Source organism: Calidris pugnax, unplaced genomic scaffold, assembly GCF_001431845.1.
Source record: "Calidris pugnax isolate Ruff unplaced genomic scaffold, ASM143184v1 scaffold14, whole genome shotgun sequence".
NCBI classification, from domain to species: Eukaryota; Metazoa; Chordata; class Aves; order Charadriiformes; family Scolopacidae; genus Calidris; species Calidris pugnax.
Genome location: NW_015090793.1, coordinates 2,445,279 through 2,470,672, shown reverse-complemented (window position 1 = coordinate 2,470,672; position 25,394 = coordinate 2,445,279). Strand labels below are relative to the sequence as shown.

At 37.5% G+C, this 25,394-nt stretch overlaps 1 protein-coding gene across 2 annotated transcripts in view; it reads right to left on the bottom strand.

The window, feature by feature from the left end:
- The window catches only part of WFS1 (Wolfram syndrome 1 (wolframin)), a 38,818-nt gene that overhangs the window by 3,636 nt on the left and 9,788 nt on the right, over positions 1-25,394 (bottom strand). For both annotated transcript variants that reach the window (XM_014936055.1, XM_014936057.1), the window contains exons 3-7: positions 10,592-10,674; positions 6,204-6,348; positions 5,239-5,409; positions 4,546-4,626; positions 610-755 (exon numbers count right to left, since the gene is read on the bottom strand). In XM_014936055.1, the coding sequence (XP_014791541.1) occupies positions 610-755; positions 4,546-4,626; positions 5,239-5,409; positions 6,204-6,348; positions 10,592-10,674 (626 nt within the window). The remainder of the gene's footprint in view (positions 1-609; positions 756-4,545; positions 4,627-5,238; positions 5,410-6,203; positions 6,349-10,591; positions 10,675-25,394) is intronic.

Genomic DNA, 25,394 nt, shown 5'->3' with positions numbered 1-25,394 from the left:
ATATTAGTTATTCAAGAGATCAAAAAGAGACAAAGATACCCCCCCCCTTTTTTTTCCCCACCCTACCAAATGATAATGGGGACAAAATGACAATTGCAACGAGAACTCTCCTGTCAGCAGCTAGAAGCCCCCTACCTTGCTTGAAATTTATACCAGTATTGAATGCATGCACCTTAATTTTCCCTTCTCCTTTCACTATCTAGAAAAGCATCAGTACAGAAAGCCACTAACATCAAGTTCCACCATTCCCGAATTCCTTCATAAGAGAACCTTTTCACACCTCAAAGCTACGGATAATTTTTCCCACCTGCTTGCTCCTGTTTAAGTAAAAAAGATACGAAACATTTAATAACATCTATAATAAAAAAAATACAGCAGTTATGATAGTGACATTTAAATTCTCACTGAGATGCAATGAAGGTAGATGGCTCTCTTTTTCTCTTAAACATGACTCATCTATATGAAACTGTAAACATATAGACAATTCTTGTACTGACCTATATAGGCTAAATATCAGCTTTGGGATTCAAGTGCAAGTCACCTCTGTCTTGTCTGGAATGTGTAAGTTAAGAGCTGTTCAACATAACCTGTTGAGTATTGCCTTTTTACCTTCAGTCGCAGGGGTAACTCTTCAGGAGTCTTCCCTGCCAATTCATCATCTTCCTCTTCCTGCATAATCAGGTTAGATGGGATGATTCCCTTTGCGTACTTCTTGGTAATTTCAACAAAGTCATCCAAAGCAATAAATTTTTTAGCTGAAAGAAAATGAAGACTGAGTAAATCGTATCCTTTGAGTAAATAGTATCACTACAACACTGTACTGATTATGAGTTGGAATATTAATTTTCTTTCCTGGTATTAAAGAAGATCTGCTCTGGGCGTCAAAAACTGAAGTACCGAAAACACAGGCTTATCTTGTAACTTGTTCTGGGATCTGTGCTGAAAACAAGCTGCTTGTAATATATGACTACTCTAAATCCTGTCAGACCAGCAGGTGAGTTTATAATACCACTAAGCAGGAGAACAGAGTAAGTGAAAGTAGCTTATTCCAAGGAAAAAAGTAAAATATACTACTGGATTAGGTCATACAGTTTTAAATCATAAGCTATTACATCTTTGGTAACTTCTTGAGAGAAATCTTTATCTAGCAGCCACAATTGACAAGAAAGAATTGTACAGGAAGAGTCATGAGTTATCCATATGTTACTAACTGGAAAACTGGCTTCCGATTTGGCAGCTACGTGGCTACACAAACTGTATCAAACTTTATCAACTGTAACATAAAACAGATAGCCAGCAATAAAATCTACTTGGCTCAGTTGTACACAAAGTTTATCACTCTGCCCTTCAAGATCCTTATCCGCTCCTGTGAGAAGAAGGGAGGCAAGGGGTCACTTCCAACAACTCTAGGGATGCTGCAAGACAGCAGATGATTTACACACAGCTTCAAACTCCTTTCACAGCCTTACATTAGCATGGATTAGCTAGTTTCTATGGTAGACAAGCTTGATGTCGTTTGTAAAGGAGCATAATTAACAGCAACTTCTTTTCCATACACTAAAGCAAATGACATTGCTGTAGATATGAAAGACTTTTGAATGACAAAAATCTGTAACACACCTCCTACACAGTAAGTTTAGCTAGTCAGCTGATACAAAGATATGAAAGCTGGCCTGCTTAATACTAGTTCGAGATTTTAAAGAGAAAGAAAACTTAACTGCTTCACTAAATTTAAAATCAGGGGATTGGTGGGTTTGAGCCTACTAATTTTTTAATTTAAAAAAATGCTACTTTTACAGAAGTTACACATAAATATATCAGTATTTAATATTGAAAACACCGTAGATGCAGAACAAAATAAAGTATTTGTATCAAGATAGCTGTTACGGGAAGAGGAGCGATAAAAGAGTTTAACGGAAAAACAGCTTTTGCTTTAATCTCACAACATGGAAGTTGCCTTTTGCTTGGACTCTATTTTTATTTCTCCCCCCCTCATTACATGAACCTATATATCCCACCAAATACCATCTGGCATGCCTCCCAAGAAACAAGAGAGGATTTATTTATGCTAACTATTCTTATCATTCACAGACTGTAAGGCAACATCACTTACACAAAAAAAATTCACAGAGACTCCTTATCTGTCTTGGTGGGGTTCAGATCGAGCCTAGTACCTAGTGTGTGATCTACATTTATTGTCCTACTGCGAGACAATATACAGCAGTAAGACAGTCTCTTTGGTGTGGGATCAGTAAGTAGACATGGTTAGAACCTCACAAAAATTCCTTAACGGCACTTTTACAGGACAGTGGTGTGAGAAACCGGGACCTAACATATGGGACATCCTGAGAGGGAAGGTGTTAATCAGCTTACGGGCACTTTTACAGGACAGTGGTGTGAGAAACTGGGACCTAACGTATGGGACATCCTGAGAGGGAAGGAGTTATCAGCTTACTATATATAGATGGCCCATCAAATGTAATGACATGTATACTCTTAGCCACACAACAACTGTCCATTGACCATGTCAGCTCTAATCTTCCATTTATACCTCCGTTAAGGATGGCCCAGATCAGGTATCTGCAAACGCATATCTAGCTTAAAAATTATCTTCCAATTATTGGCAATGTATTAAAACTGAAGGAAGAATCTCCTGCTGGCAAGATAAATGGAGAAACTCAGTGGATCGAAGAAGTAAATGCTGGAGAGTAACAGCTGTCTTTTTCATCCACGAAAAGATAAAAGCTCTCTAGAGGAGAGGTAAGAGCTTAACTCCTACTTTAAGTGTTTGATGAAAACTTTTCGTTTTTAAATGTTATTAGTATTTTGTCACCCAAGTGTCTCTTAAATTGATATAAAAAGCGTATGTTGTAGATTCTACTTTATTATTCATAGTTTTTTTTTTTTCTTCAATTTGGTTATGACAAATTCCCCTGACTCCCCCATCCACCGTAGAAAAAGAAAAATATGCACATCAATTTCTGCCTACGCTTACATGTAGGTTCATTTACTCTCCTGTTATTTTATCTGCCATTTAAGCCTTCAAAAAAAAAAACCATAAAAATTTGCCAGTTCCTTTTCTGACACCCTTTGAATTACTGAAGGATCGAGAACAAAATGACTTGCTTTGCACTCACGCTCTATCAGCACGTGCCAGCTCAGCTAAGGGATGGCAAGAACACCAGTGTCATCCATTAAGCACAAAAGCAATGTAACTCCAGTGAACCCAGAGACAACTTTGTTATGACACAATGACCAGACCATGAAACACAACAGTCTTATCCTTGAACGACTATTTCTGGCTTTCCAGCAGTGGCAAGTGACTCATAAGAAAAGCCAAACTACTCTCACCAAAGTTTTGGTAGGACCAGAAGCTTAGTCTCCAAAATGCTATTTCTTCTATCACCTGTCCCCCCCTAACTCATACACACAGGCACCATCCCTCTTCCTCTTTTACTTCAGTGAAAGTTAATGTAAAACTGAAATGTTCCGCTCTTTTTAGGCATGTTATTTTCAGAAGTCACCTGTGTAATGAACACAATCCTTGAAGGTAAAGGCCAAACTGACCTAATGAAAAGTAAATCTGATCTTTCAAGGAGTTTATACTTGCAAAACCCCATATTTGGCTCCCTAATCTGCATATAACGCTTTAGTTACTAATACACATATTCTCAATTGTAGATGTAAGTAATATGCTTTGTGACATTTTAAATTGCTCTTCAAGAAATGATCTAAATTGTACATGAACTATTTTGTATGACCTATTGCATTTCAAGAAAGTGAGATTTTTCCTGACAATGATTAATTGAGCCTTATGTTAGATAATGTTCTTGAAAGACTACACATGCTGCATTGCTTATAACTCATTTTCTTAATTTAACAATTTGACTTCCTTCCTGAAGGCCCAGCAATATATCAGCATTTCTTAGGTATGCAAAACTAGGGAGAACTTTATTTCAATTCCAACCCCCCACCGTATCTTACAAAACTCACAAATTTAGGTCTACAAGCCTGACCCTGTGTGTGTTGAGCGGCTTAATTCTTCCCACTACGTAACTGCCCCTAAGTTATGAAAGAAATATCTTGGTGCATCTTTCCTGTATAAATGCTTGAACAAATATGAAAAGACAAACATTAATTATAAGGGAATGGCAAACAGAAGCAAGGCAAATAGAATGAGGGATCTGTCTGCATTGAATGGTTGCATAAGTAGTTCCCTTATTGTAATCAGAAAGCTTACGACAGTTCAGAATTAAAAAATTAAAATATTGGAAGCGCAAAACTTTTTCTCTGAATAGATTGGTAAATGCTGAAAGGGCAAGAATATAAACATAACAAGTGACATACAAACTCCTTTTACTATACTAATCACTGACAACTCGACTGCAATGGTGATGTCTTCTTTCCCTTGCACATACAATGACTTGACACTATAGCAATCCAAGCTTGCTATACCGTTTTACTCTGGCAGCACAAAATTGCTCAGCAGAACAAAACAGAAACCAAAACCACAGGAAAAGATTGAAAATAGCAGCATGCACTCACATTCACTGCTCACTAATCGCTCCAGCATTCTTCTTTGCTTCTGCACCGACTTTGGGACCGGCCCAGGTTGCTTCTCACCATCTGGGTCAACAACAGAAGTACACGGAAAATCAAAGCAGTCAAAGTGATCAAATAATAACTGGATTTTCTTTAAGCTGCAATATCTGGAGAACGGTATTTCTTCAAAGCCAGGAATAGACAAAATATTCCTATAAACAGGTAAGAAGTAGCTACACAGCTTTCTATATTCCTATCACTTTATTAGAAAAGGCACGGACACAGCTAACACATACTGATGTAATGGCGGAGTCAGCTGGGTTTGTAAATTGAAATATCTGGTAAGATATTATCAGGATGACTCTTAAGGAAAAAAAGTCAAAGCCATAAAAGATTTATTTTCCAAGGACACCAAGTGTCAAATGAAGATATTTTTAATATTTAGTTACTTGTGTGAGTGCTTAGTTGAATCACAACCTAAAGCCAGAGTTGGCGGGACTTTTTGAATTAACTTTATTGGTCCAAAGAACATAGCTATTAAGAGACAGGTAGTCATTAACACTCTTACTTTTTCTTAAATACATCATATGTTTACTTTTCTCTCATGCCTGATTGCTTATAGTCTTTAATCTTCTAGCTGTATCCTGCTTCTAAGTATGTATTTTATCAATGCCATAAATCAGTTCAGAAACAAACCTTCATTGTCAACTTGCCCAACATTTTCCAGCAGCTCAGAAACTGCTAATTGCTTCTTCTTTTGGGGGTTTAATTTCCAATACATGACTAAGGCAGCTTTCCTCACAGCTCTCTCCAAATCAGTCTCAGATGATAATTTTTTCACTTCTTGTTCGTTCTCAGAAGTGATGCCTCAAGAAAAGAAAAAAAACCCATTAGATACTATTATCCCACACCCATGGAAAAATGACAGATTTGCCCACAATTTGTTTTTCTCAGTTTAATCTGAAACTTCTCAAATTTCATTCACATCTTGACCACCTAAGAAAATTACTCAGATGCCTTTCTGTTTAACTGAATTTCAAAAGCTGCACAAGACACCTTACATCTTGCTTCAACTTTTTAAGTACAGCAGTTCAGGCAAAAGGTGGTAGGGATATGAACGTGACATGTAAAAGGCAGCAAGAATTAAATGAAAGGTGGTTTTTTTTTTAGTTTTTTTTATTTTAAATAAGAGTTCAGATAGTTGGCAGATGTGAGGAGACCATTCCAAGCGTGGGAAGTAGCATGAAGGAAGATGTGAATCAAAGTGGGAGAAGACAACAGTGAAAAAGACCAATTAAGAAAGAGATTTCAGAGGAGTAAAAGAATGAAATAACAGCAGATACGTAGGTGGTGTGTGGTTATGTATGACCTTCACGGTCAAAGAAAAGAAGCTTCAATGAAAGCTGGGGAAGGGAAGAACAAGTATGAATTCCATGAAGGAATTCAAGCAAGTAATTAATACAAATGCTTCCATGAGCAGTATCAGTAATTAATGCTTTTTAAATTACCTATTTGAACAGGCTGTCAGGAACTACTCACGTAATTTTGTCATGAACATTCCCACTGTATTTTAACCCCTCTTTTCAGTGTTAAAATGAATGTAGTAGTATTATTTCAGATAAAGTGGGAAGCACAAGCAAAAAGCCTCAGAAAACCCATACCTCTTCTGTCTGCCAGGCATCTACGCAACAGTTTGACAGCTTCTCTGCGACCTTGCTTAGCAGCAAGGATGAACCAGTCAACCGCACTACAGTTGTTAAGTTCTTCATCCTCCTCTTCTGCTAATCTTAAGAAGTGTTTCCCCACCTAGAATAATGAGGGAACAGAATTCCTTCAGTTACTGAAATACACTCTACTCTCTCTGTCTCTCTTCTCCCACACCCTGGATCTCAGCTAGAACAAATTCTCTCTGAACAAAAGGTCAAAACATTTGCTCCTAGCACTAAAGAACATCGCTGTAAGTCGATCTTCTGCAGGGAAAGATCAGTTTCCAGAACTGGAAGCAAGAAGGAATTGCAAGACATTTGGCCAGGTCAATGAATTAGTTGGTGGTGGTCTTCAGGCATCTAGTAGATCAGGTAAAGCTCCTGGTGTTAGAAGTTTTCTTGAATTTTATTCCTCCCATAACAATGTTCAGACAACACTGCTAGCCTCATTTCAAAAATACAAAAATTAAGTGTAATAAGCTGGTGCCAGTGACATTCAGAAATTCAGATGAAGTTATTGACTTGAAGCCTTGCCATAGAAGGAGGCTTCAGCACTGGAATCCCTGACTCATAGCAGTTTAGCCACTGAAGTTCAAAGCAAACTCATGATTAATTAGTGAATGGAATAAAATTAATACTGCTTAAGCATCAAGCAAATTTAGTGGAATAGCCCGTAAAAATCCTCCTATTCAGGATGACAGAAATTATCAAGCAGTTGCCTATATCACTGTTTTACTGATAAGAAAAAAACACCAACTTTTTTCTTCCTTCTATAGAACTGAAATATGTGATAACATGTTAGTAAATACATTTATGCAATAACATGAAACACTTCTGCTTGTCATACCACAAGATCACAAAACGTGAAACAGCAGAAAGTGGCCAAAACTACTGGACTTTTATCTGCACGTCTGGAGAATCTGGGAAAAGCTTTTGCTTGGCTCACTGCACTCCCTGTCTCCCTGCAGTTACAATCTAAGTGATGAATGCAGCACCTTAAGAGCACAGCTCCATCAGAACACAGTATTATCTGCTGAAAAAAAAACCCTATTTGACAGTTTCTCCAAAACTTTCTCTTTGGTATTGCCACTAAAGGTGACTAGAGAAACACCTTTGAAAGATTAATAACTCACGCTATTCCCATGTAGATTAAACACACTGATATAATGAAAAAGATCTTTTTCTTGCAGTAAAGGTTAGGTCCCCAGCCTTTCAATTGGTTTCATAAACCTGAATGCTCCAACAACTTCTATATAGATAGTTATGAAACCCATAGCACATACAGTGAAGCTATCCAAACCCATACAAAAATCATAGTGAAAAAAAAAAAAAAAGGACAAAGTAATCCCAAAGTCAGAACTAAACATTGATTACAAAGTCATGCCAGAGTTCAAGAGGGAGTGCACAGATACAGTGGCAGATCAAGAAAAGAGTATATGAGACAGGGCCGGGGTAATTTATCACTGGAGTGCACAGATACAGTGGCAGATCAAGAAAAGAGTATATGGGACGGGGAAAGGGGGGGAAGATTTCAGATATTTACTGGTAATTTATCACCCAACTGCAGATGTACCTTCAGCTATTTATTTCAGAAAGGAATTTCTTGAAAAAATTACATGGTAAATAACATCCTCTGACAAGAACAGCTGTTTCTTGAGCATGTTTACATTTATAGCCATTGAGATTTTGAGCAAAGCTTCAGGAGTGGTGGCACTTAATGATGCAGCTCTTAAGTTTATAAGGATCCCTTGGACATAGAAATTTGTATTACAATGTAAACTAATCAATTCTGGAATTAATCATTTTGAATGAGGCTACTGCACAAGCAAAATGATAGCATGACACCTGCTTTGTGTTAGAAGTATTTTTTGGCTTGCCTGTGTGTTGTTTTTTTTTTCTCATTATTTGGCTTTTGTTGGTTTGTTTGTGGTGGTGTTTGGGTTTTTTGGGGGGAGGGTGAAGGGAGGTTTAATTTTTTTTGGGGGGTATTTTGTTTAAATTTTTTTTTTTTTGGTAAATTCAGCATTAAGATTTCATCATCTACCCTGCCCAAAAACCCCTACAGAACCCACTCCCAAAATCTGAGCAACCAGAAACTAGTTTTCCTGTATTTTGATTATAAAATTACAAGCTTCTGTGTATGAGAAAAATTCTGGTCGCAAAAAAACCCACCTCCAAGTCCTGTAAGAAACATCAAGACTTTCCATAAAATACCACTGGAAGGTCTACCAGCTCCCTCTGAACAAGCCCATGCGACAGCCACCTTCCACTGTCGTAGCAAAGCTCCTGCACGGAACCACCTGAAGGTGGCTGCGAAGCTCTGCTCCACAGCAGTCAAAGAAGGACGAACTGACAAGAAAAGGTGTTAACCTCAGATTTGTCCTTTATGCAATCAGAGATCCTCTCTTTCCCATGAGCTAAAAGTGTGAAATGAAGTCACAGTTGCTAATGGCTTCACAAGGATCATACTGTACTTCTCCAAAGGTTGCTTTCCCCTATAGGCTTTGATGACCAAGGCGATTATCTCTAGCAGTCTCCTCGCAGAGATCCTCCCGTGAAAGGCACAGAACTGCCTTGTCTCCATTACAGAATTCCAGCTGTGGGTGTCTCATTTACATAATTGCTGCACAGTTATTTCTCAATAAAGAAACTACATAAAGCTACAGTAATGCAGGTTGACAGTCACTCAGAGTGCATTTATTTCCATAGTCATAGCAGGGCTATTTTTGAATAAACTCATAGTAATAACTACACACCAGTGAACCGAGTGATTCCTTGTGTTTGACTCGTAATTATTAGCAAACAGCACAACGGTGCCATCTCAGCTTCTCATTCCTACTCCTACAAAGGTAAGAAATAGATTTTTTTTTAACTGATTCTAAAGGGACATATACAACAACAGAGAAGAAATAATTTTTTTTTTTTAGGGCTTTAAAACTAAAAGTAAAGTCCCTCTCCACAAGTCACAAGAAATTTCATTGCATAGAAAAGAAATGACTGTATTTGGGATTTCTTTCCAGGCAGTCAATTTATCCTGAGTGTGTAGGGAAACAAAATTGTATGCTGGATCTCTATATGACAAGAATCCTGTTATTGTCTGGGAATAGAAACTGTTCACAGTTAAACAGATAAAGGAAAGGAGTGAAGGTAGAATGACTTGAGAAGGATAAAAGAAATATTATTATTTATATACATATATATGCACACATCATAGGCTTAGATTACATAAGGTACTTCTTAGTCAACTGGAAGTAATCTACTGAAAGAATGTTTACGGCATTTGCTTTATCTTGTGTGGAGGAATGGAGCCAAAATGCCGATTTTACAGCTCCTCAAGGCTAAAGCTTCATCCTCCGCAAAGCCACCAGCTGTTTCAAAGGTGAAGGATTTGTTACTGTCTCTGATTACAACTCCAAGGACAGCCTGCCCCTCAAGTTGAAATAGAGTGGGGAGCAAGCCTGGCACTGCCATATCTTTTTTTATTATTTCTTCCTTAAACCAGTAGTAAAAGGATTACTTTCCCATCCCCACCATTATTTTTTTTATTTGCAAAGAGTGGCGATCCTCAGGGGAAAAACCCAAACCACCAACAAGCATGCAGGAGGCCATAACCCTCCCCTTTTGCCATCAGAGCTGAAGCTGGAAAAGAGTGCTCAATTAAAATATTAGCCAAGTTAAACACAAATTAAACCCCGACTAGACCAATACACCAGACAATGGAATGCAGCGGAAAAGTGGTAAAATTCTTCTAAAACTTAAGGGACACCTAAAGTGCTAACACATCCAGGGACAGAACTGCCATTATTAATTCAATTATATTTGCCATTACACAACTCAACATAGCTAATTTCAATAAAGAAGGATGGGCTTCTATTCTAAAGCATGTTAATTCAACAAAGAAATGGTTTAAGAGCAAGACATCAACCAATCTCTGCTCCTGCTAAAGCGCCTTGACACCAGCATCTTCCGCAGAATCCAGCCTGGTATCTTTATATATAGTGCTGAACCAACAGCATTCAATGGTCCCTATCTGCACACCTCCACAAGTAACTCTTCGGCACATGCTTTTTTAAAAAAAAGACAAAAGCAGTTCTGTACCTTCTCCATGCTCTCAGCCTACCCTCCTTGTTTTCGTATGTGTCCTCAAGGCTTACTCTCAGCCACACTCCCAAGCAAACAGCATTTCTCAAGGCAGAGAAACCATCTGGCATCACCTTTCTTTGAATAGTTTAAGATCAAAACAGAGACAGTTCAACTAAAGAAGAGATAATACTTCTACAGCAGGCAGTGTTATTTTTGGAATTAAGAGCAAACAAGACTGGACAAAGAGCATATAAAATTACCTCCGTTTGTGCTTTTGGTTCTCCAGCTTTGGCTCTCTCAAGCAGCTCCTCAAAGTGCACTTCAGGTTCTTCCTTCATGCCCTCTATAAATCAATTTGATAAAGAAAATTGTTTACTAGTAATATTTGAAAGTATTTTATAAATTATTGATACATGCGGTTGAAGAATTAAAGGATCATATCTAAAAAAGCCAACACAAGTGTTTTGCAACAACAGTGGAAATTAACTCATTACAATATTTACACTCCATCTCGGTGTTGTACTTCAGCGTTTATCATTATTTGTTATTTGGTACCTGCCACAGGATGACACATACAGTTTACAGTTTCTCATTTACTTCCAAAGGAGTAATTTCTCAATAGAAGAGTATTCATTACGATAAATATGAGCACGTGTGGGACATGCAGTATGGATCAGCTTTTGTACTACAACTGCTCTTATTCTTGATAGCACATCAGTCTTCCATCTGGCAGCCTCTTTATTTAGTAGTGAAGCCTTTTCAAGAGTTTTGAAAAATTAACCTGCCTTTAAAACACATTCAGTATATTTGAGAGCTCAATTCCTCAGCCTGGGGAGTACACAGAAACAAAGAATGATTACATTGTTAGAAATCTGTTTTGTGTCCCGCTCCACACTCGCACCTTATTCTTTTTTTTCTCCTTGCCTATATAGTGTACACATACACAGACTTAAACAATTTTTTTCTTCAAAAGCATCATATTGCTCCACCAGTCAATTGTAAAGAAAAAAAAATAAAATCTTGAGAGCTTTATCATTTACTTTGTTTGTAAATGTCATGCTGCGTGCCATTTGGTGAATGAAGTTTAATGGAAAAGCTGACAGAGACCAGAACTGCTACTTTTTAGGAGAAGAACAGATCACTGATGGAGAATAACAGCTTTACCAGCCAACCTAAAATTGTAGAGAGAAAGGAAGATCCAAACTCAACAGCAAGTACCAAAGGTTGACCCATGCACACCCCATTACCCCACAAGGTGACCGAACCCCGTGACACTTGGTAGCTACATCCTAAGGGCACAGACAGCACGAGAGAGTACAGTTAGGAAGCAAGGAAACCAACTGAGGGAAGTTTTCCGGAATTTGCTCCACGTTACAGATTTCAGCCTCTCCCTCCTCTGGGCAGCAGTAACACAAGGTGGTGGTGAGCAGCCCCGCTAGCTGAGGGGCCATTTAGTACCAGCTCTTTTTCAAGTGGCAGGAGGAAGGAACAAATAAACTCAATTCCAAATAATCTCCCCAAAAACAGGACTACTTAAATTCTTTAACGTCCCTGGTACTGGGCCTATTTCCAGACAAGAGCAGGCTACAAGCCAATGCTTTCATTAAAATGGATGTATTTTAACAAGAGCAAACCATGAAGTGAGTTTTCTCCATCACCATGCCACAGTGTTGTCTGCCAAGCTGCACTTGGAAAAATACTAATGCCAGATTGTAACATGTTGTCTGGCTAAACAAGGCACGTAATGAAAAATAATTTTCATTTAGTACTCGGTCTTTTCAGAAAGCTGTAAAAATATTATTGTAAAATAGGCAAACAGCATCCCAGCGAAATTAACCACTTAATCTCCTTGTCCTGATATATAACCAACAGGATTGAACTCTAAACAAGTCAGAAGCCTGTTTTCCAGATGGCACCGCTCACACCAACAGACATCACTCAGGGGCTTTCTGCTTACAATAAACAAGAAGCTACAGGAAAGAGCATATTGTTTGAAAGAAACATAATATTCATCTGTCTACCCCACCCAAATGAAAAAAGTTGGGCAAGGCAGAACTTCTGTGTTGCTTCCTGTGCTTTCACGCTCATTAGCTTGCAAACTTCTGCAGCAACAGTGCTGGCTATGGATTTATTTTTTTTTCCCTGTTCAGGGTTTTCTACATGTTGAGAAGAGACCAGCATGCACATTTCGCTGGCACTCCATATAAACCAGTGCAGGAGTCGCCCTTCAGAAATTACTGTTTGATAATTAAGTGGAATTTACACACACACACACAAAAAAAGCAAACTGATATAAGCTAATACAAGCCCTTAATAAGAGAGTGGTTCTCTGGCAGCTTATACAGGCAAACCTGCTTCCTTTCTGCCCTGCTCCACTTCCAGACACAGGAGCATGGAATGGCTCTGACCCCTGCCATCTCTCACTCAGATGAGTATCTGTTAGATAAGAACACTTATTACAACAGAAAGCTGTAAAGCATTCCCATTGCTTCTTCATCGCCAGGATACAGTTACTTTATTGTAATTACATTGCAGATTAGCATGTAAATAATGTTCTTTGCAAAGATGGTAAAAAAAAAAAACAAACACAAAACTAAGAATGTGTATCCTTATGTTCCAACTACCACCTTCACTGAGAGAAGAAAATAAAATGTGCTGGTACCGCAGGCAAACTTGTTGAAATGTTTGTTTCAGCAGAGCTGACTGCCAGGGGAAAGAAACCCTTCCTGCTGTTATTTTCAACCTACTGCCCAATCCCTCCGGCCTGGCTATTGCTTCTATGTACTCTCACATCTGACCTATAAATATAAATAAAAGATAGTTAATTAAAAATACGTCTGTGGGTTGGTTCTGCAGCAGTAGGGCAAGGGCGGAAGAGCAGGTTGTGGTGTGTTTTCGAGATCAAATTTAGAATAGCTTAGTATCAGTGTTCCCATAACTAGCAGTATTTTTCCTTTGCTTAAAGGATAAGCAAGGGGATAAATAAAAGGACAAAGCGTGAACGACTCAAGTTTCGTGGCTGCCATATCAACTTACTTTCTCATGAAGTATTTAGGTCAGTCCCTGAAGGTAAAAGGTCCAAAACACAGTAAAAGTGTGTGTGGGAACAAGGATGGACAACACACACTTTCTTTCAATTCAGATCAACAGCAGAACAAGTACTACCTAGGAGTAAATGCACTCACCGTAAAAATACCATAAAAAATGGTGATCTGTAACTTCTCACCCTTGTTAAGTGTGTTTTTAGTCAGAAAATGTCTTGATGTGTATTCCTCCCACATAAGAGCACTGCAATGGAAATGCTGTCAGTAGAAGCTTTTATTTTCCAGCTTTGCTAAAAACTCATGTCTATTTAATGTCAAATTTTACTCTGTCTTGAATATAAAAATTTCCAGAAGAGAGGAACATTCATCTTGCAATACTTCATGTATCTTTTATGACAATTAAAATAGACTTCACTAGCTGTTGTGTGTCAGGTGCATTTATATAAGCCAATGAAGTCGATCAGTTATTCAAGGTTCACAAACACTGCAGTCATTCAAATGAAAGCAGGCAAGTGAAAGAACACAAGTTTTAGATGGCACATAGCATTATATATAACCAACAAATTAAAACTGGACAGGGACCTGGAAGGTGGTGACTACTTCATATTTGGCTGTAGTTCCTACCCTGCCACCAAGACCTTGTGTAAACCTTAGTTCATCGTCAGGCGACTCTGTGGTTCAGTTCCTAATTTACAAAACTAATTAATTCTGCCTTCAAGAGACAGGTCACTCAACACAAATTATTCAGTGGATATTGGAACAATAACATTAATAACATTTTAATGCTTTATTTTTATTATTCTGTGTGATTAAGTCTTAAGTTTAAGATATGAAATGATGCTGTATCCTTTAGTTTTCTCTGTTCCATTTAAAAAAAAAAGGTGAGAAACAAAAAAAGGATGAAGCAGATGTATTTCTGAGTCTGCTGTGTTTATGGCCTCATACTACAGAAAACACTTAAACTTCTGAAAGGCTACAGAAATATCCACGTTTGAAATTCAGGCTTTTCATTTAACAGGTAAAAGCTGTCACTTAAAACCTACTTTTAATAAAGCACTTATTAAAAAAGGACTCAGTAGAATCAAATTGATGAAGGCTTGTATGCATTTCACAGTCATATCCAGCATTTACAAAAGTAAGCTAAAGCTGCGTATTATTAGCTGATAAGACTTCAAAGATGCCATCAAAACATTACTAGTCATTTCTGTTTACTAGTAAAAAGTATCTTTTACAGCTCCAGAAAAATACTTAGAAAAGTGAAGTCTAAACACAGCTGTTTATAGAGGTAGGCTGCAGACAGGCTGACGAAAAAATAAAGACTACTGTTTACTTTCTGAAGCCATATACACTACTTTGCACATTGACTATATAAAGTAAGATTCCAATTTTGAGTCCAACTTTGCAGCTATAGGCTTAAGTGGAAATGTAGAATTCATTTTGGCATAGGCAGGCACTTTTACTGTTCACTTTTTACTGTTTTTCTTTGGTTTTCACCAGTAATAGAAATGTTGCAAAAGGAAACATCTCGTTTCTTAAAAGAATACTATGCAATAGTATGTTACGATACAGTTATTGTCCCTTGCATCTGAAATGTAGCAATTAAATTGACAAAGAGACAGCTAATCTACAGTAGGGCTTAGTCCAAGTGAGATTGCAAGATATCAGTGCTTAACATTTTCAAGTCACAAAAAGAAGATGCTATCATTGATTAATTAACAAGCCTCATTTTCAGACTACATCAAGGGTTAAAACCCAACAAACTCAACATACATACAAGGTTTTGAAGAATGGACTTGCATAATCTAAATAGGAAATCTTTTCAATGCAAAAGGTTTTATAGACAACCAGAGCACCCTGGGGTTGTCATACAATTTCCTTCCCCATATTCTAGCACAAATCACTGATGGATGCAACAGATTCCAAATCATTCTAATATCCTTCGCGTATACAACTGAACCACATGCTGTGTGCATCGCTGTAGTTAGGTGGGCTCATCACGAAGTGTCTGATGACAAATTTAGTAAGATGTTTTGTGAACACTTAGGGCAAGCATTATTTAAAAAAAATATTAAAATACACTGTGTGACTTCCATTCATGGATTCTAAAATATTTAAAGGCACATTAATAATAATCTTTAAATGTAAGGGAATATTTTTAGTTGTGTGTAAACACACAGAGTGGATCATACACACGCAACCACCACATAAAACTACCTCAATTTTTTAAAGTGCTCTTCTAGCTGCTGGGAATCACTGCCCTAAAAATAAAAATATCCATTACAGATATTGCATGCAGAAAGAGTCAATAGAGTGCATATTGAATAATAAAAATGTTTGTTGATTTACTTTCCTACCAACACAAACACATTAAAGCTCTCAGCAGAGTGGATTTACCTGGAACAAGAGAGTTTAACCCCTTGCCTGCTATTAACACCCCCTGGCCAGGTGCACACAGCTCTTTCTTCTTAAGTCACAGCTACAGCACCTGAATTCTCCAGATAAAGCAAGAGGAGAGGGACCATGAACAAGGAATATCAAAGCCAAAAATTGGTGTTTTAAAGGGTCACAATCTCTTATGCTTTCTGAGCTCAAGATCTTACTTGTTCAGGCATTTACTGGGGGCAAGCCACAAGACAGTTATGTCATCGTGCACGATAGATCGATTTTTATATAAGCACAAGCTGGGCACTTCCAAGTGCTTTGAACATGGAAATCTAATAAGAATAGGATAAAAGGCAAACTGAAAGCAGTTTCTCAGACAGAAAGCAATAACGAAGACAAAGTATTCATTTGAAATATCTAAGTTTAAAAGAAATTACAGGTTTTACAAGTGAATATTAAAGCTGCATGGAAACTCTGCTGAACAAAAGATTAATGCATTAAGCAACACCCACACTAAGTGTATGAAGGAAACCTGTATGGCATACACACTTTATATGATCACGACTACAAGCATTCATTTGGGCTCAGAAAAAAAAGCAACAGGGAGGTGCAGGAGGAGGAGGAAAAATCCCATGTGTTGGGGAGAATAGAGGATCTGAGATGACAAGATACGAAACAAGATTTCTGGATTGGCCTTCTCGTTTTACTAATACAGCAAATGTTCCTGAAGTGACTGCAAATAGTCAGGAAGAGTTAAGTGTATGCACAATATATCTCCTACGTTCAGTCCTAGCCACACACTTCCAAGCTCACTGAATACACACCTAGAAAAAGTATACGTTTTTACCATTTCATGAGAAGATTTGCCACTTGCCAGAGATGAAAATTGTTATCAAGGTGGCGCAGCAAAGAGCACCAAGTAATGATAAGTAATTAATCTCCCAAATGGTCTTGCAAATTCTGTATTTTTTAAATACAGGATTTTTAAATGGAGTTTCCTTTATGTTTTGTTTGAATAAACACAACTGAGACACACTGAGAAAGATCAGAGCAACAAAAAAGGCCAGAAAACAGCAATAATGACCTCAACTACCTCCCAGAAAGTATCCCATTCAAGAATTATAATCATGGTAAGATTTTAGATACATTCAATGAATAACTTCATGAGGTTAGAGTCAGAGAAACTGAAAGACACAAAACAATTGTTGCTTCTAATGGAGCAATGCACAGACTGCAGTTGAAGATGCTACTGAGCTGCTTTCGTAGCAGTAAGTTAGATTTAGTACCCAGACAGGAGTGTCAGAAGGAAAAAATCTGCTGCAGTCATATTTAAAAAGCAAAGCCAGACTGAAAAAGAGAGGAGGAAGTTCTTAGAAATAAGAATGCATCATTGTAAAGCTAAGGACATACCAAAACAGAGAAAAATAGAAAAAAACCCAATGATTTAAAAACTTATACCATGATAGATCAAGAGAAAAAGGTCTGGAGAACAACTCAATGCACAATCTTTTTATGCCTTTTTTAAGCACACAAGGAGCAGCAAGTAGAGCAAGTATGAACAATTAAAGGGCAACCGCATATTTGAAAAAGAGAGAGCTGCAGGAAAAGATTTGGTAAAAGATGTTCAATTGCTGGATATTTTTTTTTCCCCTGACAGAGAATAGCACTGAGAAGCTTCTGTGCAGGAATCTCAAACTTAAACAGAGAAGCTATGGTTCCTTTTCATTGTGTTTAAGACTGTAGTTTCTCTTAATTGTTTATCCAACTGTTGTATTGAACTAAATAGCAGCATGTAGCCTCTCACTTAAAACTGACAAATGGAAAACAGCAAGTACGATACCAGAGAAACCTGTGAGAACAGAGATAATTAAATCTGATATCCATATAAGGCAAGCATGTAAAGGAAGAAAAAAAAGTAATCTTAAGCCTATGGAGGGGACAAGAGAGATACACTGGGTAAAATCAGCAGATCTTGTGTAAACAGCCTTGATACAAGACGTCCCTGAAGGAGTCAAAAGGTTGGAGAACAAGCAGATCGAACTCATATTTCTATCTCCAAAGGTAGTGATGCTTCTCACAGAAGTCGTCTAAACAAATTGGAATGTAGGCTATTACACAAGTAAGAGATTGAAGAAATAAGAAACAAAGAATCGAAATACACACCTCTCATTCTTCCAGGGAAAAGATTACCAGTTTAGGCACACAGGGATATACAATAAGGTGTGTACTATTCAATGCATTTATGTGCTAATGAAAAAAGAAAAGGGTGGGGGAGGAGGGCCCTAACATGGAAGTGACAAAGTCAGTTGATGATTCTGTTACTCAGGCTGACAGAACACCTCAGAAGTGATGGCTGCAAAAAACCCAAAAACACAAACCCAAAGAAAATCAGTCATGAATTCCTTTTGCAGGTTAAGTGATAAAAGGCCAGATGAAAAGCAATAAATGCAAATGAAGAAGACACCTTATCATTGTACATACACTGATAAGCTCTGAACTGATTTATCACTCGGAATTAAACCTTGGAATTTGTAACATACTGTTCTGTGAAAAAGAAAAACAGCTTGGTGCTAGTAAGGCACTATTATCAGAGCTTTTTACCTGGGGAAAAAACTGATGAGAGCAATACTAGATGTGAAGAATTGGCAAAGCGGAGAAGGTAAAAAGAAAGAATATTCAATGTCTTACCAATCCAAAAACTAAACAGCATCAACACGTTAAATGCATTTGACCAATGCCAAATATTTATGTGTTTAAGAAGCAACTGGACAAACCAAGGGGAGAAGAAAAAAAAAAAAAAGCAGAAAGCACTATGAAATACAAAGATGTCCCCACTGAGCAAGGAAGTCTCTAGACTGCAAGGTGCTAAAGAAGAACTTTATGCTTTTAACATCTCAGTAAAATATGAAAAAATTATTAATAAAATCAAGTAAGGAAAGCACTAGCACTGCATATAGAAGCAGCTCCCCGCTCTAACAGACATGCTCTAAACAATAGAAGTCTCTAGACTGCAAGGTGCTAAAGAAGAACTTTATGCTTTTAACATCTCAGTAAAACATGAAAAAATTATTAATAAAATCAAGTAAGGAAAGCACTAGCACTGCATTTAGAAGCAGCTCCTGGCTCTAACAGACATGCTGTAAACATAAAGGATTGTACTGAAAGAGATTTAAACCTGAAAAAGTCAACATTCAGGTTCTTCGATATTAATACTGAGCATTAAGAGCAACTTCTGTGATCCTTCACACAGAGTTCACAAACTGTATCTCCAGTCGTAGTTCTGGCAGGAGAGAAGAAAAACCTGCACCTTGTATTTTCATTAGCTTTATCAAGTAAGCTCTCCACTAAACGTAAACTGGGTTTTGTACTTCCAAGTCACAGATGTCAAGCACCTCCATGTTATTAACTGACAAGAGTAATTTACATGTTTGATAAAGAGTGGTAAGGAACAAGCCTTCATCAGCCTTCATCCACAGGTCTTTCCACCAGTTAAATCCGAGGTGGGAGCACGGAGGGGAAGAATGTCTTCTTTGACATATTTTCTCCCACGTGAACGAATTCCCCACATACCATGAGGTCTTTCCACCAGTTAAATCCGAGGTGGGAGCATGGGGGGGAAAAATGTCTTCTTCGACATTAGATGTTCTCCCACGTGAACAAATTCTCCACATACCATGAAGCGTCCTGATGTCTGAGCTGATCTGTGTCACAGCACACAGTACTGTACCTACTCGAAGCTTCTGGCACATATCACTTCACTGCTTTAGTAAGAAAGCCTTACTGTAATTGAATCTGAAACGAAGTACAGTCTGAATTACAAAGAAAATGACTCACTTTGAGAGGATACTAGTAGGAATAACCTATGCTCAACTCCACCCCTCCCACCATGCTCCACAAGGAAAGCTGAACAAGTAAATGTGGAGACACAGGCAGACACGACACAGAAAAGACAAATACAGGATTAGTTACTTTATTTGAAAAAGCCTCTTCCATGACTTTCATTGTAATGAACTTGAAGCTGTGTCTCTTTTATGTCTAGAGATTTCCACAAAGACAAGCCTTTGAAGTGCAATGTGTAAAGCACATCCCATCCATAGGATAATAAAAGTGCTTAAGTAGTACTTAAAGATTGAGTGAAACTGTTCTATCATTAAACTCAGTTATAAATGCAATCTGTGCCACAAGATTCATCAGGGAAACTAGACTTTACATTGAACTGTAGCTAACTCAGCACTGGATTAGCTTGAAAAAGAAACAGCCAGTAACAACTCGAAAACATGCTAAAAATCCTGTCCCAAAGGAAATTAGGGTAGTGCACAAGAAGGATGTATATCACCTTAATTATTACCATAAACATCCACAAAGAAAATCAGCTTGCTGGAAGTCAGTCATTTTTTTAATATTCATTTTTCATCCTCGGTTTGCATTTAAAGGCCCCAAAATGTGTTCTCTGTCCCTCTGGATTTCAATGTCTTCTGTAGAATAAAGCTAAAATTAATTTAAAAAAAAAAAAAAGCAAAGAAAGCATCATTTGGCTTCTTAAAAAAACAAGTATCCAGCTGCTAAGGACAATCCACCTGAAAAACCTCAGTATTTGCAGACTGCTGTCTGTTGGCTCTGGCCAACTGAATGGGATTCTCAAACCACTGTTCTAAGGGAATTCTGTCCTGCTCCTCAGCTTTCATCAGTCTTGTTCTCTATTCCTCCAATATTTACCTTTGCTAGGGTACAGTCAGAAAGAGAAGCTGTTATAGCTTCTTATGAAGTCAGGAAAGTTCAAAACTATGACAGGACTGTATTTTAATCATCTGGTCTTTTTGAGCTACTGAAAAAAAAAAGGAAAAAAACAACACATGACTGAAGCACCAGAAATAATAGCCTGTCACCAAAGTGAAGCAGTTTATTTATAAGGTGGAATGAATTTGCTTTAAGAAGTTCACAAATTAAATATACTAACTATAGAACATATTTTTCCTGCAGATTCTCGGCAATAACTCATTTTCTATTATAAAGAAAATTCTACGATGTTGAAATCTGAAGATTTTATAACATTAGGTAGGAAACAAGCAATGAGAATGCATGCATATACAAATACAGGCATATTTGCTCAAGCAATAAATAGTCAAGGAACAAGCAGGAAAATGAAAGCTTAAAGGCATGCCTACACAGGGATATTGGCCAAAACAGATACAGCAGAACAGAACACACTGTGCAAAAGAAAAAAAAAAAAAGCAGAAAGCACTATGAAATACAAAGATGTCCCCACTGAGCAAGGAAGTCTCTAGACTGCAAGGTGCTAAAGAAGAACTTTATGCTTTTAACATCTCAGTAAAATATGAAAAAATTATTAATAAAATCAAGTAAGGAAAGCACTAGCACTGCATATAGAAGCAGCTCCCCGCTCTAACAGACATGCTCTAAACAATAGCATAAAGGATTGTACTGAAAGAGATTTAAACCTGAAAAAGTTTGTCAACATTCAGGTTCTTCAATATTAATACCAAGCATTGACAGCAACTTCTGTGATCCTTCACACAGAGGTCACCAGTTGTAACTCCAGCGGTAGTTCTGGTAGGAGAGAAGAAAAACCTGCACCTTGTATTTTCATTAGCTTTATCAAGTAAGCTGTCCACTAAACGTATACTGGGTTTTGTACTGAAAGAGATTTAAACCTGAAAAAGTTTGTCAACATTCAGGTTCTTCAATATTAATACCAAGCATTGACAGCAACTTCTGTGATCCTTCACACAGAGGTCACCAGTTGTAACTCCAGCGGTAGTTCTGGTAGGAGAGAAGAAAAACCTGCACCTTGTATTTTCATTAGCTTTATCAAGTAAGCTCTCCACTAAACGTAAACTGGGTTTTGTACTTCCAAGTCACAGATGTCAAGCACCTCCATGTTATTAACTGACAAGAGTAATTTACATGTTTGATAAAGAGTGGTAAGGAACAAGCCTTCATCAGCCTTCATCCACAGGTCTTTCCACCAGTTAAATCCGAGGTGGGAGCACGGAGGGGAAGAATGTCTTCTTTGACATATTTTCTCCCACGTGAACGAATTCCCCACATACCATGAGGTGTCCTGATGTCTGAGCTGATCTGTGTCACAGCACACAGTACTGTACCTACTCGAAGCTTCTGGCACATATCACTTCACTACTTTAGCAAGAAAGCCTTACTGTAATTGAATCTGAAAGGAAATACACTCTGAATTACAAAGAAAATGACTCACTTCTAAGAAAGCCTTACTGTAATTGAATCTGAAACGAAGTACAGTCTGAATTACAAAGAAAATGACTCACTTTGTTTGTACTTCCAAGTCACAGATGTCAAGCACCTCCATGTTATTAACTGACAAGAGTAATTTACATGTTTGATAAAGAGTGGTAAGGAACAAGCCTTCATCAGCCTTCATCCACAGGTCTTTCCACCAGTTAAATCCGAGGTGGGAGCACGGAGGGGAAGAATGTCTTCTTTGACATATTTTCTCCCACGTGAACGAATTCCCCACATACCATGAGGTGTCCTGATGTCTGAGCTGATCTGTGTCACAGCACACAGTACTGTACCTACTCGAAGCTTCTGGCACATATCACTTCACTACTTTAGCAAGAAAGCCTTACTGTAATTGAATCTGAAAGGAAATACACTCTGAATTACAAAGAAAATGACTCACTTGAGAGGATACTAGTAGGAATAACCTATGCTCAACTCCACCCCTCCCACCATGCTCCACAAGGAAAGCTGAACAAGTAAATGTGGAGACACAGGTAGACATGACACAGAAAAGACAAATACAGGATTAGTTACTTTATTTGAAAAAGCCTCTTCCATGACTTTCATTGTAATGAACTTGAAGCTGTGTCTCTTTTATGTCTAGAGATTTCCACAAAGCCATGACTTTCATTGTAATGAACTTGAAGCTCTTTTATGTCTAGAGATTTCCACAAAAACAAGCCTTTGAAGTGCAATGTGTAAAGCATATCCCATCCATAGGATAATAAAAGTGCTTAAGTAGTACTTAAAGATTGAGTGAAACTGTTCTATCATTAAACTCAGTTATAAATGCAATCTGTGCCACAAGATTCATCAGGGAAACTAGACTTTACATTGAACTGTAGCTAACTCAGCACTGGATTAGCTTGAAAAAGAAACAGCCAGTAACAACTCGAAAACATGCTAAAAATCCTGTCCCAAAGGAAATTAGGGTAGTGCACAAGAAGGATGTATATCACCTTAATTATTACCATAAACATCCACAAAGAAAATCAGCTTGCTGGAAGTCAGTCATTTTTTTAATATTCATTTTTCATCCTCGGTTTGCATTTAAAGGCCCCAAAATGTGTTCTCTGTCCCTCTGGATTTCAATGTCTTCTGTAGAATAAAGCTAAAATTAATTTAAAAAAAAAAAAAAGCAAAGAAAGCATCATTTGGCTTCTTAAAAAAACAAGTATCCAGCTGCTAAGGACAATCCACCTGAAAAACCTCAGTATTTGCAGACTGCTGTCTGTTGGCTCTGGCCAACTGAATGGGATTCTCAAACCACTGTTCTAAGGGAATTCTGTCCTGCTCCTCAGCTTTCATCAGTCTTGTTCTCTATTCCTCCAATATTTACCTTTGCTAGGGTACAGTCAGAAAGAGAAGCTGTTATAGCTTCTTATGAAGTCAGGAAAGTTCAAAACTATGACAGGACTGTATTTTAATCATCTGGTCTTTTTGAGCTACTGAAAAAAAAAAGGAAAAAAACAACACATGACTGAAGCACCAGAAATAATAGCCTGTCACCAAAGTGAAGCAGTTTATTTATAAGGTGGAATGAATTTGCTTTAAGAAGTTCACAAATTAAATATACTAACTATAGAACATATTTTTCCTGCAGATTCTCGGCAATAACTCATTTTCTATTATAAAGAAAATTCTACGATGTTGAAATCTGAAGATTTTATAACATTAGGTAGGAAACAAGCAATGAGAATGCATGCATATACAAATAATACAGGCATATTTGCTCAAGCAATAAATAGTCAAGGAACAAGCAGGAAAATGAAAGCTTAAAGGCATGCCTACACAGGGATATTGGCCAAAACAGATACAGCAGAACAGAACACACTGTGCAAAATCTCACTAGAAGGTATTTCTTGTGAAGTCATGTCCTATACAATACATCTAGTCCCTTTTGCAAGTGTGTGGTGGTAATTCTGATACATTACACAGGATTTTTTGCAGGAAAAGTTCCTTCCGTAAGCAAATATCTGTAAGTTTACAATCCAACAAATTCAAAATTTTCAGGCAACAGTCCATAGCTTTTTGTACAGATTTTATTTTCACTCTGAAACAAGCTTTCTAGACTCTCAGATGCACTTAGGAGCAAAGGCATACACATAGTAATGACAAAATAAAAATCCTTTTATTTGCTAGAAGATGCTACATAAGCATATCTCCAAAGTGAAAGTTGTCTAATTTCTTTCCTTCTTTCAGAAAAAAAGATTTAAACTGTTCACCCACAGGTAAATTGTCTATTATCAATGAGCTTTTAGAAGAAGTTGATCTGTACGTTTTGTAGCAAAAATTAAGATTCTAATACCTTTTGTGTGTCACTGGATTGTACTATCGAGCTTTCAGTGTTCAGCGGAGCCAGTTTGAGTCTCTAGAGAAATCCTCCTACTTCACTTTCCACAAGCTCCAAAAGTTCAGTGGTATTGTGTGAAGTACCTATGTAGAAGTAAAGTTTCTGGAAAGACTGACATTCTGTCTAAAATCAGGCATTAAGCATCACGTCATAAACATGTTTTGTACATACAGAATACCATGGCACAAACAGAAGAACTGACTGGAGACGGAGAAGTGTTTTGTACCTCAAATGTCATTGTTTTGATAAATGGACTTATTAACTTTAGACGCTTATTTGCTCATCCATGTTGAATCCTTTAATCGATTCAGAAATCTCCTGGATTCTTAGCTGAACTGCAAAGTAAGGGTTTGGTACAATTAAGAGTACATTGCAGGTTTTTCTTCTATGCACTTCAACTTCCATGGTGAGATCTCAAGAGGGTCCTACTTGCCCCAAGAACAATTAAAAAAATACTTATATTAGCATACATTGCCAGACATTATATTTTTAAGGACGATAACAAGGACAAGAGAGCACGGAATAACATTTGTTTACAAAGGTGCTGAAGTCTAGGACTCAATTGTGCTTTCTCTGGGAGCAGCAATGCTTTTGTATATATGATAATAGTCTTAGTCACACCACAATTGCAAGTCATCAAATAGCATTAAATTGAAAAAGGGAACAACTTCTGCACCCCCACAAAATGAAGGCAAATTGTCTAAAGAGCAATAAAAAAAAAAAAAGCATGTAGGTGGAAGTCTAAGAGTGATGATATTATAGAGACTATAAATTTTAAAAGTGGAGGGAAAACTATTCTTAAAAGTATTTCTTCCTAGCATAGCTATTATTGTACCATGATAATTTAAAGTCATTAAAATAATTTTACACACAGCTAATGAGACAGCCCTGCTGCTTTTTCTATGCAGGCATCTCTGATTAAATCCTTTATTGATGAGCTGAGATAAATCTAACATGTTCAAAAAAAAAAAAAAAGGGAGAAAATAGAGAAAAAGAAAAGGGCAACCG